General features: G+C 43.7%; 1 protein-coding gene across 1 annotated transcript in view; it reads left to right on the plus strand.

The window, feature by feature from the left end:
* Nucleotides 1-16,021, plus strand: part of LOC136581731 (mucin-5B-like) — a 147,540-nt gene that overhangs the window by 59,835 nt on the left and 71,684 nt on the right. Inside the window, exons 19-28 of the mRNA XM_066582355.1 lie at nucleotides 562-713; nucleotides 2,192-2,330; nucleotides 2,391-2,610; nucleotides 2,723-2,832; nucleotides 5,289-5,399; nucleotides 6,628-6,810; nucleotides 7,768-7,962; nucleotides 12,828-12,987; nucleotides 13,150-13,278; nucleotides 15,192-15,276. Coding sequence (XP_066438452.1) covers nucleotides 562-713; nucleotides 2,192-2,330; nucleotides 2,391-2,610; nucleotides 2,723-2,832; nucleotides 5,289-5,399; nucleotides 6,628-6,810; nucleotides 7,768-7,962; nucleotides 12,828-12,987; nucleotides 13,150-13,278; nucleotides 15,192-15,276 — 1,484 coding nt within the window. The remainder of the gene's footprint in view (nucleotides 1-561; nucleotides 714-2,191; nucleotides 2,331-2,390; nucleotides 2,611-2,722; nucleotides 2,833-5,288; nucleotides 5,400-6,627; nucleotides 6,811-7,767; nucleotides 7,963-12,827; nucleotides 12,988-13,149; nucleotides 13,279-15,191; nucleotides 15,277-16,021) is intronic.

A 16,021-nucleotide genomic window follows, 5' to 3' on the forward strand; every position in this document is an offset into this window, starting at 1 on the left:
GTTTATATATTTCTTTCCTTGACACAAGGCAGGTCTTTTGTAGAAGGGTCCAGACTTCTGACCAACTAGTATTCGTATCATCTAGTCTGAACCTGGTATTGAAATGTTCTATTACCTTGCCGATTATGAACCAGCGCCTTGGGTCTAACCCCCTATTACCTTTGTCTAGATGTTTATTTGTTCGTTAGTGTATTGTCTGGGGTTTACCTAGCTTGGCGTTTCCTTTGGCCTTCCTTTTTAATATTGTATTTCAATAAAAGTTATATTTTAGAAGGATCTTCAGTGATATTAATGGCTGTGTTAATTGCAGATCGCACAACACAATTAGCTTCATGTATAAAACCTGTTCTACCAAATACTGTCCGAGTTGCCATAGCAAACGATCAGGTCTAAGCTTTCTAAAATAATTTTAGTTCAAAAATACTTTATTTTATTCAACTTTATACTTCCTGACTTTGTATTCTAAGCATTGAATGAAAAATGTTAAGTTGAAATCTATTCCCACACCACTAACATTTGCTGTTTTCTTGTTTCATTATATGTTATGCTGCCCTATTGCAGTACAGCAATGAATGTGTACCAGGATGCATGTGCCCTAAAGGTCTAGTATCTAACGACAAGGGTGACTGCATTCCCCCGAGCAAGTGCCCATGTTTATACGGGGGAAAGTTTCATGACACCGGGACGAAAATTAACATATCCTGCAATACATGGTATTACACTTACTTTATACCTCTACTTACTATATACCCTTATTAAATGTTATGATACATACAGGCTTGAAAGTTTGTCCGTTTTTCCTGTGCTTAGTTTTTATACCTTAAATGGGTTGTCTGGTTACAGGACAGCACTCCCCCTATAACACCAACTGTGCTAAAATAACAAAGTCAGCTATACTTACCTGTGCTCTGCTGCTACGATTTAGCGCTACTGTAGCAATATCCACCTGGTGCCTGTTGTTGGAGGTTGAAGATGTTGCAGCATCACTACTCGTTCTCCTGGCATCAGCGGCCTTTGATTGGCTGCATTGGTGAACAGTCTTTTGCTGTAGCATCATCTTCAATATTATCCCGTAGCTGGACAACCCCTCTAAGTGCTAATTGTGTTTTTAGTTTAATTAGTCCCAGATCTAAGCATATAGGCCCTATGGATGGAAATGGGGTGACAGGGGTGATGGGGCCTGACACAAGTCATTTATGTATAAATGTCCTGGCAATTAAATATGGCAGTTAGACAGGGCAGGAGACAGGTATGCTACATAAGCTACTTTAGCAAACTGCATTTCAACACCATTACTATTACAATAGCTTCTATCTTCCTGTTCCACCTTCACTGCATTCCATCCACATCAGTCCCTCTCTCCTTTCTTCACCCATGCCCAGTTCACAGGTACTCCTCACTTTCTTAAATTGCTTCAAACCATTTGACTCCACTGTTAAACATAAAAGTTGCTCCGACAAAACCCTCAACCATCTGCTCACCGTCTCTGTCCTCCTCCTACTAGCTGCGGGGGACATCTCTCCTAACCCCGGCCCACCTTCTATTTCTCCTAATTATAACGTCTTACCTGCTCCACAAAGTAGTCCCTCAAATCTGATTTATATGTGCTGTATTCCTTCTTCTGTCTCCTTGAACTATACAGATTTACGTATGTATATAAACCTATCTATTTAATTAAAAAAAGGCTGCTCTATTACAGGGAACAAGCACTTGTATCTCTTGTCACCACTATTTCCTTATAGTCTGTAAGCTCTTGTGAACAAGACCTTCATCTCCCTATCAAACTGTCCATTGGTTTAAATACTGTATGTTATGTCTTATTTTGTCGTTGTTCCCTCTGACTTGTAAGGTGTTGACCTTCAAATCACAGTGAAGCCCAATGCATGTTGCATCTGAGCTCTAAGTCTGCACATACTATGAACTTTTCCATAGGGCTCAATTCACCTGAGGGAGATCAAAAGAGTGTTATTTTGGTCTATCTCAGGCTGGTATGCAATGGCATACACTTTTTTCAACTTTATAGCAAACCACAGCAAATCTACTCAATTGTCCAAATACAGAGAATGTAGCAACACTTGATTTACATAGCAGTACTAGTCTAATAGCTTTTTCCATTAATGATAACCAGTGTCCTTCCGATTGTGGTGACTTAAATTTTAATAATGTTAAATTTGGTTTCTTTCTCCTACAGCACTTGTGAGAACAGGAAATGGGAATGCACAAAGAAACACTGTCCCAAGACTTGCACTGCATATGGAAATGGACATCTCATCACCTTTGATCAATATCGGACTGAATTTAGTGGTGGCTGTGACTACATCTTGGCTCAGGTGATCATTTGGACATTCTCATTTTCTTACTTTTATCATTGTTGGCATATCACTTTATAGCACCATTTTAGAGCTTTGGTGCACCAAGCGGAAAAAGTTCTGCAGTGCCTTCACCTCCCAATAGCACACAAGAGGTTGATAGAAACTGTAAAATGTGGTTTGAGTCCATTTAACCCACAAGCATGGGTTCACCTGAAGCTGTGCCCAGCTAGATGGAGAATAATTTCTGCAGTTTGCCCTGTTCGCATGACCAGAGAGCTCCTCAATGAACCTCAACCTGGTATCAGATGGTCCAAAAGGCAGTCCCATCGCTCTCTCTTGATAAACTATATACCAAGCACACCGTACTCATTACCAACGCTTCCTTTATATTTTCTTTATGAAACGTATAGTTCCTGGACACAACATAAGTTCACAAGCTTACATCAAGCATCAACGTTATCTTGTGGGCCTCTACTCTGACAAGATAATTAAAGCACTAGAAAGGGAACCCTGCCTACAAGTGAGACGATCATCCCAATAAGGATGGCCCCACACTGGAACATAGGGACCACCTGTCACGACCTAGATAGGAATAGATAGGTACACCAGAGAAGAACATAACACACAACAGGCATCTGCACACCTACCCACACATGGGAATTCCAATATACAATTTAATACACACCAGGTGTCTGCATACCTACAGACATACACCAAACAAGACACTGTTCACATCAAGTGTCTGCACACCTACAAATACAGAGGTATCCCACTCAGAACCTCATGCATGCATACATACACTGAAACAGGACATAGTGTAAACTTCCACATTCCCACACATAAGGGGCAGAGCATTAGACATCACTCATTTGACAGAAAAGGGACTGAGGTATCAGACATCTCCCATCTAACAGCGTAAAGGACATCCAATGTGTGGAACAATACCTGACAGAAAGAAAGAGAAAGGGCCCGCAAGCCAAGCGAACAGGGAAATCCGGTGTCCAGACCATCTTCAGAAAGTGTGTGAGAGAATGACTCCAACTGTTAGACGGCATGCATGACTCCACACACCAGTGTTCTGAGAGGGAAGAATGAGAAATGGATAATGACCAGCACCCTCTAAAAAGGGGGTCTGATATTTATGTGCACAGTTAGACCCAGATGATTGGATGGCTGGAGAAATACACGCTCTCAGCCAGACAAATCAACCACACCTGCAACAGTGTGTTTCTGGAAGTACCTAGTACTACAGATCCCAAGAGCACAACGTGACAAAAGGACCTATTTGTCCATCTCCATCCAATGCGTCTCGAGATGCCACCTGTAGTCGAATTGAGCTTATCCCCTTTAATATGAATATGTAAGTAGACGGGATATTTTCTCATCAAAAATTGTTTTCTACAAGCTTAGTTAAATTCTATCTCCTGACATCTGACAATCCAGTAAGGCTGCTTTCATACTGACGAGGGCGATACCACGCCGTGAATCACGACCCAATATCGCCCTCGCCATCCATGTGAATGCACCTTGGTTGCGAGGTGCTTTAATGTGAAAACAGCCTTGCATCAATGCGGGAATGAAGGGATTCGCCTGCCGTGGCTGCCACAGCAGAGGATCGCGGCATTCTCCTATTGCTGTCAATCTCACAGCCAGAAACAACATGCCGTAATTTGCTTCCTGCACGCATTACATTGCTGTCCCATGTAAGAAAACATAGCTAAGGGCGAGCACCCACTGGCGTTTTTTTACCTGCGTTTTGCGTTTTTCCTGCACAGGCATAGAGATAACATGTGTTCCTGTCCACTGGCGTTTTTTTTGCGTTGCGTTTTTAACGTAGGAACTGTCAGTTGCATATGTGTCCTTATTTTTCTTCATGGAAATTAATGGAAAAGCCGCGAAAACGCCGCGAAAAACGCGCGGAAAAATCGCGGGAAACGCTGCGTTTTTTCCCGCGGAAAACGCAAACGCCAGTGGGTGCTCGCCCTTATGTGTATGAACCCATTCAAAAGAATGGGATTCATATTTGTGCATCTCGCAATGCACAAATTTCGCGCAATTATCGCGCCAGTGTGAAGACAGTCTAAATTTTATAATCTGGTACATTTTTTTTTACAAAAAAATAAGACTTTGTAGAGAGTATCAAGTAGGAAACAGGTTTTTCTGGAAAGTATGTTGATTTTTGATCTTCGGGGTCCCATCTTTGCACATACAGAAAGTGGTGCTCACTAGAGTACCAGACACGACAAGGTCTATATCAATGCAGCTGTACTTGGTACTGCAGATTTTCCCATTAATTCTGCTTATTAGTGGGGGTTCTGGAGGCGAGACTTCCACCAATCAGTGCCGGGCATTTGCCTGGGGGCCCCCCCAAGCACAATGCTCCTTGTATCCTATATGATAATGTTGTGTGGCGGGCTATCAACTTTGCACCAATCTGTCTATGCCATGTTATATGTTTAATTTTAATCGACAGTTTACATTTTTATTCCTGTGAGTAGTTGTCGTAGGGGCCGCAGTGCACTGCTTTGCCCGGAGGCCCATAATGCTGTTAAGACGGCACTGCTTCCAATGCTATATTTATAGTCCATTGAGGATAGGCCGTCAATATAATCCCTTCAAATCCCCTTCTTTAAAAAGAAGATTATATTAGCAGATTTTCTATAAACAATTTTGTATTGGGGGGGGGGGGGGGGGAGCAGCTTTCTTCCTTAAAGTTCTCTAACATTAATACTGAGTTATAGATTCCTGTGACTGTCAATAATCAATTATATTTTGGGCACCTATGACGTCCCCTGATTCAGCATTGAAGGGGTTTTACTGTATAATCAAGTATGAATAAAAAGTATCTCAATCTGTATCATACTGTTGTACAGATAGTTGAGAATGTCCCTTTTTAGGTGTCATGAGAAGTTATGGGAGATCTGCGACCCTGGAATGATCCTATAGCATTTAACATTGTTTTTTACTTTTTCTAAGGATTTCTGCCGAAACAATAAAGAAGATGGAACCTTTCAGATCATCATACAGCAAATTATCTGTGGAAAAACCAACTCAGTATGTTCTCTCAAAATCAAAATTACCTTGCTGGTAAGAGGCATTTTTTGTATGATTTTTCTGTAGAATAGTAAACTTACAGATGTTGTCTAAACTCTTCCCAAGCTGCCCAAGTCCTTGTTTTTTCCGGGACGAGTTTAATTTTTCAATGATACTATTTAAAGGGGTTGTCTCGCGGCAGCAAGTGGGGTTATATTAATGCACTTTGTAATGTACATCGTGCATTAATTATGAGCCATACAGAAGTTATTCACTTACCTGCTCCGTTGCTGGCGTCCCCGTCGCCATGGCTCCGTCTAATTCCGATGTCTTCTGGCATTTTTAGACGCGCTTGCGCAGTCCGTGCTTCTGCCTGGTGAATGGGGCCGCTCGTGCCGGAGAGCTGGTCACCGCGTCGTCATCATAGCTCCGCCCCGTCACGTGTGCCGATTCCATCCAATCAGGAGGCTGGAATCGGCAATGGACTGCACAGAGCCCATGGTGCACCATGGGAGAAGACCCGCGGTGCACCATGGGAGAAAACCGCGGTGCATTCCTGGGAAAGGACCGGCGGCCATCTTGGGTAGAAGATTTTTATAAGTCCATATTTCATCACATCGGTGAGTAGCAAGCAGTTTAAAAACCGCTTTAAATTGCTATTTTATGCCAGGGGGTGACAGGGGGAATGGGGTAATGTAAAATTTTGATGTTTGCCTCGGGACAACCCCTTTAATGTACCATATAATGTACTTAAACTTTAAAAAAACTTCTAAGTAGAGGGTGTGGGGGCTGTCTCTTGTAGATATAATACCTTTTAATGGCTAACAAAAATACATCATGTATTTTTGTTAGCCATTAAAAGCTATCATATCTACAATATCACTTTGTTTCTCTTGCTGAGAACAATCACATTTCGCTCTACTGGCTAACACCGTACCAAACCTTTGTTTTCATTATACCTATGGACGGACATTGCTGCGGAATTTGCAGAGGGTGTCTGACTGCGAATTCCGCAGCGATAATCCGTCCCCGGGGATTTGGCCTAAATCTGTATTGGAGCTGTATAGACAGAACACTATGGCCTTCTTAATCAATAATATTTGTAACGTGAGAGGTCAGTTCTCGATGAGCTACCTAGGAACTGCTACCAGTGACTCTTACAGAATGAATATGCGGGGCTACACAGGTGGCGCATCCTGGAATATAGGCAAAGTGTCAATTTTAACATTGACATTTTATAAAGTACATTCTCTGTTTAACAGCAATAAGACTTTTCTTACAGCAAACAACTATAGACATATATGAAGGACGAGTCGAGGAAACAAGCATGCATGACAGTAAACAGAACGATAGCTCTTACAGTATTGTCTTAATGGGAGAATACATTGTCTTCAAAACAAAGGATGTAATTCTGATGTACGATCAGAAGATTACCGCTATGGTTCAAGTCTCAAATGCAACTGAGGTATGAATATCTTTATATTTGTCATATTACACAGGGACACATAACGTGACTAGTATGTTTTAAGAATCAGTGGTGGGTGTTTTTTTTTTGTGGTTCTACTAGGATGAGGTACTGTTGTATTATGTCGCCACCGGAAGTAAGGGGTGGCGACATAATATAGCTGTGTGAAAATTTAGTAACGCCCTCAGCTTCTGATTGGCTGGGGGGGGGGGAGTGTGATTGGCTGGGGGTCTGTCCCCGGTAAGGCTCGGAGCGGCAGCCTGGCCTCTGATGTTGCGGCGCTGAGGTCTGTGTAACAGCTTCAGCGGAGGCAGATGCTGATGGCAACTCCACTCCACTCCCCTGCCTTTATCAGCTGTCACGGGCGCCGCTGCAGAGTAGCCGTCAGCGGATGCTTTTTTCCCCCTGCGCTCCAGGGGCACCGATGTTGACAGGCGCACTCTGTTGGCCGATTGAGTGCAGGGTATAGATCTTAGGACTTGCAGGTGGGACCGCAGAGGGGAGGGCACCGGCAGGGGGGTTGGCATACTTGTGCGTTAGGCTTACATTATTAGGTGTCAATGCTTCCATGTAAATGCCGGGAGGCACTCATATCGAACCATTTACAGCTAATAATGTAAGCCTAACACTGAAACTACCCCTAACCCTCCATCCCACAGCAAAACTCCTTCCACGCTGCTGTTGGCTCTTTGAACTGTGCTGGGTTGGCAGCCAATCGGAAGCTATGGGTGTGACAGGGGCGTTCTTCCATCTAAGCCCTGTCAAACCCCTAGCTTCCGGTGGTGTCAAGGTACAACAGTATCTTAGAATGACTCAAGTTGAGTTGACTGTATTGGCTGAAAGTCCTACAGATGTGTCCACCTTTTCCTTTCCTTGAATCTAGTTGAAAACTCCAATTTATCATGAAACCGATTCAATACGTAGGTTGTATACTAATTTGTGTACTCTGCTTATCAGGGGAAAGTGTGTGGACTATGTGGGGATAATGATGGGCGAGTAGCGAATGACTTCACATCTCCCTGGTCACGCGGATGTTTGCCTAAAGGATCAAGAACGGAGTCAGTATGTGAAAACAATCTTGAAAAGCTAGCCTGGGCCCAAAAGCAGTGCAACTACATCAAGAGCGAAGTTTTTGCTTCTTGCCACTCATCGGTACGCAACGGAACTCATTATTTGGAATCAACTAAAAGATTTGGTTTTATCATATTGTATTCCACAACACATACCGCTTAAAGGTTGCAATTTATATACATTAAAGTGGCAAGGTGAAAATCCATTCCCAGACAGGAGAGCCGAGTTGATTACTTATTTAAGAGCCTGTTTGCCAGAAAAATGTAGGCATTCTTCACTGCAGGATTTTGTCTTCTCCTGAGACATCTGACTTCTCTAGCTGATGTTGGATTTTCGTCTTGCCATACTGATTTGCGTGCCATTGTATCCATGTATTACATGAAGGACCATTTACTTGAAAGCTGCAGCCACTGCAGAAGAGATGTGTGGCTTTTCCTGGCAAAAAAGGTTGATTAAGAAAACACTACGTGTCAGAATTGGACCAAATTGTGATGGTTAGAGAACTAAATCAGAGAACCCAAAAAATACAGGTCTTGTAGGATGTTCCCGGTATATAGTGGTTAGTACCTACCAAAAGTGGTCTAAGGAAGGTCAACCGATGAACCAGAGACATGGTCATGGGCATCTAAGACTCATTGATGTATGTGGGGTGTGAAAGCTAGCTTAGCTGGTCTGATCCCATTGAAGAGCTACTGCAGCACAAATTGCTGGAAAAGTCACTACTGGTTATGAGAGAAGGTGACAATGCACAGCGCAGAAAAAAAACAGGGTTAGACACCTCCAAGACAAAGTGAGATAAATATATGCAGTTGCATGTGGGTCCAGGAGAGGTATGCCTGTTACAGTAGGGTCTATCTGAAGAGGTCACATTGTTAAGGCAAATGGGCTCTCATAATTTCACAAAAGGTCTTCAAAGAACCTGACATTTTTAAATATAGCAAGCAGTAATGTAACTCTGTATTTATGTATTTGGCCTTGGCAGGTTTCTTGGCACTTGTATTGTGATTTTACACCTTGTTTGCAGGAACACGCAGCACTGAAAGTACAGATGTAGCAATGTAGGAAACACTAATTTGACATTTAATGTGTTATAACTTAGTTACAATGTACTACAATGCTGTAAATCAAGTTAATACAATGCACCAGTCATATTAATGATTGCTAGGTCTGTACCTACAGTGGACACATGAGCATCATAACTTGACCATGAAGTAATAAAAGAGAGTGGCCTGGTCTGATAAATCACAGTTTCTTTTTACATCATGTCAATGGCTGGATACGTGTGTGGGCCTTACGATGGCACTAGGATGCACTATGGGAAGAATTCAAGCCAGCGGTGGCAATGTGATGCTATGGGCAACGTTCTGCTGGAAAACCTTGGGTCCCGACACTCATGTGGATATTACTTTGACACATAACACCTACCTAAACATGGGTATTCCAAAATGATAGTGGTAGAATCATAAACACTTGTTCAGCAATGGTTCGAGGAGCATGACAAAGAATACAAGGTGATGACGTGGCCTCCAAATTCCCCAGATCTATTTTAGTATCTGTGGTATGTGCTGGGAAAATAAGTCTGATCCATGGAGGCCGCACCTTACAGGACTTGGGGCTCCTGCAGACGAGCATAACATTTTAACGCTCGCAAGAGCGCAATGTTATTGCGCTCTGAGGGCTTAGTCAGACGGACGTCTCTCTGCAGCGCCGGGAGAAAGAACATTGACCGGCTTCATTGCCGGTCATGTGTTCTTTCTTCAGCGCTGCGGGGAGTCGTCCGTCTTGAAGTACGGCCGTCTTCTTCCTGCAGTAAGGGCTCAGTCACACGGGCGCATAGGCGTCTGTATACGGGTGCCGATGCGCCCGTGCGACTAAGCCCTGAATGGAGTGCTATCACGTTCTCTCACAAGCAGATCCACGCTCCTTACTGCACTTTTTTCCGCTACCAGGCCCGTTCACATTGGCGAAGAGCCTATTTAGTCCCAGGTGTAACTGATCTTCCCTGTGAAATTGCACCATTCGTTGCGCAATTTAGTGCAGGGAGGGTGCGCATGCACCTCCATAGACTGCTATTGAGCTACAGGTGCACAAAGGCACACAAAAATAGAGAATGTTTTGCCTGACGGGAATGTCAGCACAAAAACGCTCTATGTGAGGGAACCTAATGAAACCAATGGGGTTTTTTGGATACAGTTTGAGCGAGCGATTTTGCACGCATGAGAACGCACACAAAATCCCCAATGTGAATGCGCCCCCTGGGTCTCCTGCTAACATCTTGGTGTCAGATACCACAGGACACCTTCAGATGTCTTGTGGAGTCCATGCTTTGAAAGGCTAGAGCTGTTTTGGTGGCATGAAGGAGACTTTCACAATATTAGGCAGATGGTTTTGAGGTTATGTCTGATCGGTGTAATATATAATCTTTTACATTTGTATTTTCAAAGTCGTAGTTACACTTTTCTTCTGCCAGGTCACAGAATCTAATTGCTGCCCTAGCCCTGTACCAAGGTAGAGTGTCTTGTTGGCATCCACTGAGTGTCCAGCAGTCAGGACTCGCCCCTAGCAATACTCCTGATCATGCATCACTGGGCATGTACACAATGTGGCAAACGAAATAACTGCTAATTACCTGCTTTCTATCCAGAGAACAAATGAGGAAGTAAAGGGATTGTACAAGTTTTCTTTTCTATTAAATTTCTGCCCCCTCTGGCCTGGTGACGTCCCGTAAACCCGTTACATTGGCTTCTAATGTAGAATCGCCAGCATTTTTACAGGATATCTTTGATGGCTTCCCTGTTGAAAAAAATAAATAAATCTTATTCTGTAGCACTTTGAAGTCATTTATGTATTACCCTCACCAAGCTGGGTACTCATTTTACTGACCACAGAGGGATGGAAGGCTGAGTCAACCTTGAACCTTGTGGGGATTGAACTTGCAACCTTCAGGTCATGAGCAAGAGCTTAAAGGGGTTGTCTCATGAAATCAAGTGGGGTTATACACTTCTGTATGGCCATATTAATTCACTTTGTAATATACATCGTGCATTAATTATGAGCCATACAGAAGTTATTCACTTACCTGCTCCGTTGCTAGCGTCCCCGTCGACATGGATCCGTCTAAATTCGCCGTCTTCTGGCGATTTTAGACGTGCTTGCGCTGTGCGGTCTTCTCCGTGGTGAATGGGGTTGCTCGTGCCGGAGAGCTGGTCCTCGTAGCTCCGCCCCGTCACGTGTGCCGATTCCAGCCAATCAGGAGGCTGGAATCGGTAATGGACCGCACAGAGCCCACGGTGCACCATGGGAGAAGACCTGCGGTGCATCGTGGGTGAAGATCCCGGCGGCCATCTTGGTAAGCTAAGTAAGAAGTCGCCGCGGAGCGGGGATTCGGGTAAGTACTAAAGGTTTTTTTTTTAACCCATCCCTTGTGTTTGTCTCGCGCCAAACGGGGGGCCTATTGAAAAAAAAAAAAAACCCGTTTCGGCGCGGGACAACCCCTTTAAGACTGCATTTCTGCTGCCTTAACACTCTGCGTCACGCAGGGCTCCTCTTATAGTGGTAGTTTTCCCACAAGACTGCTGCAGACAAAAGGTAAACAGACTGCTGGAGGATGGGATCGGATAGGGGGCAGCAGCTGGGCAGTATTGAGGTATTTTTTTTTAAATAACTATGTTACTTCCTCGCTGCGACCAATGTTACAGTATTTTGGAAAACCCCTTTAACCCCTTGAGTGGCACGCCCGGAAATTTTCCGGGACGAGCTCCACTGCTCATAGCGACATAGCCCGGAAGATTTCCGGGCTATGTATCACTATGGTAGCTGCAGAGCACAATGCCACAAGCTGTGACAGTGTGCTCTGCCTGCACAGACCCACACAGAGCAGTGCAAGGGCTTTGAAAAACCAGCAGAAGATATTGCCGGCATATCGGCAATGTCCTGCTTTGTTTACAGGTTGCCATAGAGACCATCAAGCCGATGGTCTCTGTGGCAGGGAGAGCTGGTTGTTAGCTGTCAGAGGACAGCTAGGTACCAGCTCTTAAAGCAGAGATCAGAGAAAACCTCCGATCTCTGCTGTGTTAACCCTTTACATGCTGCAGTTTATGTGACTGCAGCATGTAAAGGGCTGTCACTGCAGCATGTAAAGGGCTGTCACCATCAGACCCCTGGAATGTGATCAGGGGGTCCTGATGGGTCCCTGTGGAAGTCCCCTAAAGGGACAAAAAAAAAAAAAGTTAAAAAATTATTTAAAAAAAATATAATAAAAACACTTGTCTCCCTTTACTTTGTAAAAAATCAAAAATACAATCACACATGTGGTATCCGTGCGTCGTAATGACCCAGAGAAGGAAGTTACTACATTATTTAACCCCTTAATGACATGGCCCCTTTTTTTCTTTTTCCCCATTTCTTTTTTTCCTCCCTCCTGTTTAAAAAATCACAACTTGTCCCGCAAAAAACAAGCCCTCACATGGCCATGTCAATGGAAAAATGAAAAAGTTATGGCTCTTGAGACGCAACTGCAAAATTAGTTGAAATTCAATGATCAGACCATTTTAAAAAACCTGCCCTGGTGGGCACGAGAGGGTGGTAGGAAACCCGCCACTCAAGGGGTTAAGCTTAGTTAGAGGGTCTAATTTGTGGGAGAAAGTTGTATGGAGGGGAAGAGGTGAAATGGATGTGTCCTGGGACACATATCCCAAATTTGCTGTTTCTTTTTCACAAGGTTGATTGCAAAATTGGAAATGACATGTTACCAAAGATAAGTATCTAGATAGGCTACCCTCCTTGCTAGTATGTGTTTTTTTACATGTAGTGTCCATTTAAGATACCTTTTTGGTGGTCTTAACGAATCATTACCTGGAAATAAGAAGGCAGGGACGACTGCAACTTGGAAAATTCATGTACAATATCGGCTGCACTCTTATGTACTGCTTACTTCTTCATGGCAGGTGGACCCTAGTCCGTTCTACGACACATGTGTTGCCGATACCTGCAGCTGTAGTAATGATATCGGAGACTGTGAATGCCTATGCACCTCCATCGCTGCTTATTCCACAGAATGCAGAAGACATAATTTCTGCATAAAATGGAGAACTCCAGATATCTGCCGTAAGTTTTCATTAACCTTCTTCCTTCCCTTAGTTCCTCTTTCCTCTCCTTGCTAACTCTTTCCACAGCATTACTCTTTAAGATATCGTTTAAAATCCTATTTATGATCAATCCTTAGTTATTATTATTATGATATCTTGATCTGGTTTCTATCTTTCTCAGCTGTATTCTGTGACTACTACAACAAGGATGATCATTGTGACTGGCACTACAACCCCTGTGGTGCTCCATGCATCCAAACTTGTCTTAATCCCGAAGGGGAGTGCGAAGTCCAGGGAGAGAAGCTCGAAGGTGCGATGGATTTTATACTAGAGAAAACAGTCTATCTTACTTAGTAAATATACTGTATATACGTACATGCATGTAACATATGTGTGATACCATTCTTGTCCACATTGGAGTTGTGTCAGTTGTTACATTATCAACAATTGCCTACTTTAGGCTGCTTTCACATCTGCATCGGGGGTTCTGTTTTCCTGCTTGGTTCGGAGAGCAGAAAGGTAAATCCACTGTCTGAACAGACCATCTTATGATGGAACCAAACAGTGCCGAACAGACCCCATGACTATATCGGGGTCTGTTTGGTTTCCGCTCAGCTGTCCAGCCCTTTACCAGACGCTAAAGTTCTGCATGTAGGACTTTTTCTTCCAGCATTTTGAGCCAAATCTGCGATGGAACCTCCAAATTGAGGTTATCATACAAATGTGAAAGCAGCCTTACTGTGACAGACCCAAAACCCAGTTAATAGAGCAGTGCAGATGCTGGAAGATCAGCTTTCCTGCAGTTCTGTGCCATTGACTGACTATAGATTCTCTTAATTCAAGTCATATTTTCTAAATTGAGTGAGAAACGTGGTTTTGAGATGCCCTAAACCAGTGTTCCCCAACTCCAGTCCTCGGGACCCCCAACAGGTCTTGTTTTCAGGATTTCCTCAGTATTGCACAGGTGATGTAATTATTGCCGGTGCCTCAGACATTACCACAGGTGTTCTTACTATAGGATATCCTGAAAACATGACCTGTTGGGGGTCCCTAAGGACTGGAGTTGGGGACTCCTGCCCTAAACGACACTTGTTTTGTATTGATGGAAATAGAAAGGCAGCTGAAGGGGGAATCAAGCTCCATGCAGTATACATTCCCTACTCTATCCGCTTATAAACAGATTGATAAAAGTAATAAATATTAGGAATTTTATTTTATGTTTAGTTTAAAATAATTATTTAAGTCTAGTAAGAAGTGTAAGGCCAGTTTCACATCTGCGTTGGAACTTCTGGTCAGAGGCTCCGTCAAAGATCTGGCACAGAATTCCCGGAAGAAAAAGTGCTTAGCGGAAACCGAACAGACCCCATTGTAGTCAATTGGGGTTCGGTAGGAGCTGTTCAGCTAGGGGATTCGCCTTTACTACTTCCTGAAGAGAACAGGAAGACAGAACCCCCAACTCAGATGTGAAACCACCCTAACAGAAATTGACAAACGCAACTCTTTTCCTCCACTTTGAGTCCCCTTTTTGATGGAGTCATGGTCATCAGTGTGGCAGGTACAGCAGCTGCTATGATCACTAACAATCAGTAGGGTGCTTTAGTAACATGGGTGCAGGCCAGACCCAGCCATACACCGAGCCAGGTTCTTTGGGCAAACCAGAGGGTACTATAGCAGTTGGCAGCCACTCATTAGCCTCCGTGTGGACCTTCAGTGAATTAGGTCTAGTAGTAAAAACCCTTCAGTCGCAGCCGGAATAAGAAGGTCTTCACATTTTCATAGTAGAACTCTTTAATGAAGTCGGCAACCTGCAATACCAGGAAATGAATTCTCTCAGTAGTGACGGGATAGACTGGCAAGCAGTCTCTTTCAGCAGTGATTGGGGTTCTGTTTGCAAGCTGACAACCACAGCCGTTATACTGGTGTTCAGAGTCGTTAAGAAGCTTTGACTGTCAGGGGCCCATTAGATCTATTCCCTTCACTTGTATGATCTCTGCTCGACAACTTACTGCCGCCACAATCAGATGCGTATGCTTCCTGCTGTATTCTACATCCTGCTGCTCTCACAGGACTGCTTGCCAATCAGCTCCCTATTGACATAAACCACAAAATGACAGTAGACATATAAACAGGTCAATAACAATTTAGCAGAACTTCTGTCACCATTCTGCAGTTTCACACAGAACTTTTAGGAAGAAAAGCTAAATTGTACCCTCTGTTTCCCAGGCTGTTACCCAACGTGCAAGCCAGAACGGCCCTACTTTGATGTGGAGCAGCAACTTTGTGTCAATATACTAAACTGTTCGGTCTGGTACGTAACTTTCCTTTACTGCTAGAGATTTTAAAGGTTTTATTTAGACAGCATTCCCCAGTATACATCGGGGTCGGAGCAGAAGCGCTGCTCCCACCTCTGTGTAGTGGCCGGCGCTCGTAATTGCAGGCACAGCTCTCATTGATTTCAGTGAGAGCTGTGCCTGCACTACGAGTGCCGTCCACTACACCAGGGTTGGAGCAGTGCTTTCGCTCTGACCCCATTGTATCCTGGCAGGCGCTGCCTAGATAATACCAAAGTTTTTGCACCATGCTGTAACTAAACTGTTAGTCTGGACCACATTTATAGATTGTGTTACTTTAAAGAACTGAAATAAACTTTTTTCAGGGACCTTTCACACACGCCAGAATTGTCCTGCAACATACAGTGGAATTTGCCACTGTGGAAATCTGCACCAAAATCCACGTTTAAATGCAGATTTTCATGCGAAATTGGAGACAGAATTAAGGCCGGCTTAACACAAGCGTATGCGTATCTGTGTGTGCATGAGTGCCACGTTTTATTAGAATGAATGTTGTTTTTTTTGCATGCGCATTGATATATTTTTTTGCTCATGCCAAAAGGAAGCACCATTGATCCCAGCCATTGAAATGGCTAATTAGTCGAATGAGCTTAAGATGTACTCTTTTTCCTGCACAATTATGCAGTGGTTCGAGCATCCATATCAACTTGTATGAGGATATTTAGTGCGCAAATGCGCAGGAATATAGAACAGGTAGTGGTT

Source organism: Eleutherodactylus coqui, chromosome 11 (assembly GCF_035609145.1).
Source record: "Eleutherodactylus coqui strain aEleCoq1 chromosome 11, aEleCoq1.hap1, whole genome shotgun sequence".
Lineage (NCBI taxonomy): Eukaryota > Metazoa > Chordata > Amphibia > Anura > Eleutherodactylidae > Eleutherodactylus > Eleutherodactylus coqui.